The following is a 754-nucleotide window of genomic DNA, read 5'->3' as shown; positions in this document are numbered from 1 at the left end:
GAGGCCGATGGTATTCTTCTATCTCTCCAAAATCCCTTTCTTTCCCTCGCCATCTTCATTGAGCCCAATGTTCCAACCCCCGTCCATTCCGTGATATCATCCATCCACTTCCTCACAGGTCTTCCAACTTTTTTCTTCCAGTCCCTCTTTCTCATCAGTACTTTTTCTTAACATCTTTCTTTGGCAGTGCATTCAATGTTTGCTCCAGTTGATCGTAGAATGCCTCGATTTCTGCATCCGAGTGATCCATTGTTGGAGCATAGGCCACTACCACATCAATGTCTCTCGAGTATCCCTTAAACCTCGCATACATCATTCTTTCATTCACTGGATTGTACTCCAACAGTGCTTTTTTTGCTTTTTCGCCAATAACCATTCCAACTCCATAGACGTGCTCCCTCTCTGTTACAAACCATAATATCTTCCCACCTTCCATTTCTCCACCTTCTGTCCATCGGACCTCGCACAGACCAACCACATCATATCTGAATCGTTCAAGTTCTTTCTTCATCAACGCGTAAGCCCCTGTCTGCCACAATGACCTGACATTCCAAACTCCAACTGTCAACCCCATCTTCAGTCTATCTTTCTGGGACTCAGTAGCATACTTTACACTGCAGCCTTTAGTCCCCAAAGCTGCAGCGCGGACCTTGTTCACCCGGGCGACGTCCGAGCCGGTATGTGCATACTTTTTTTGGACTACCATCGTGTTATTAGCGTTTTTACGACAGTGTAGCAAGCTCCTGTCAACCAT

At 46.0% G+C, this 754-nt stretch overlaps 1 protein-coding gene across 1 annotated transcript in view; it reads right to left on the bottom strand.

The window, feature by feature from the left end:
• The window catches only part of HELRODRAFT_162291 (hypothetical protein), a gene marked incomplete at both ends in the record, with an annotated part of 1,447 nt that extends 693 nt beyond the window's left edge, over positions 1 to 754 (bottom strand). The window contains one exon of the mRNA XM_009024537.1: positions 173 to 754. Coding sequence (XP_009022785.1) covers positions 173 to 754 — 582 coding nt within the window. The remainder of the gene's footprint in view (positions 1 to 172) is intronic.

This window comes from Helobdella robusta, assembly GCF_000326865.2.
Source record: "Helobdella robusta unplaced genomic scaffold HELROscaffold_4, whole genome shotgun sequence".
NCBI classification, from domain to species: domain Eukaryota; kingdom Metazoa; phylum Annelida; class Clitellata; order Rhynchobdellida; family Glossiphoniidae; genus Helobdella; species Helobdella robusta.
Note: the sequence above shows the minus strand (reverse complement) of the source record. Positions and strands in the feature narration are given on the sequence as shown.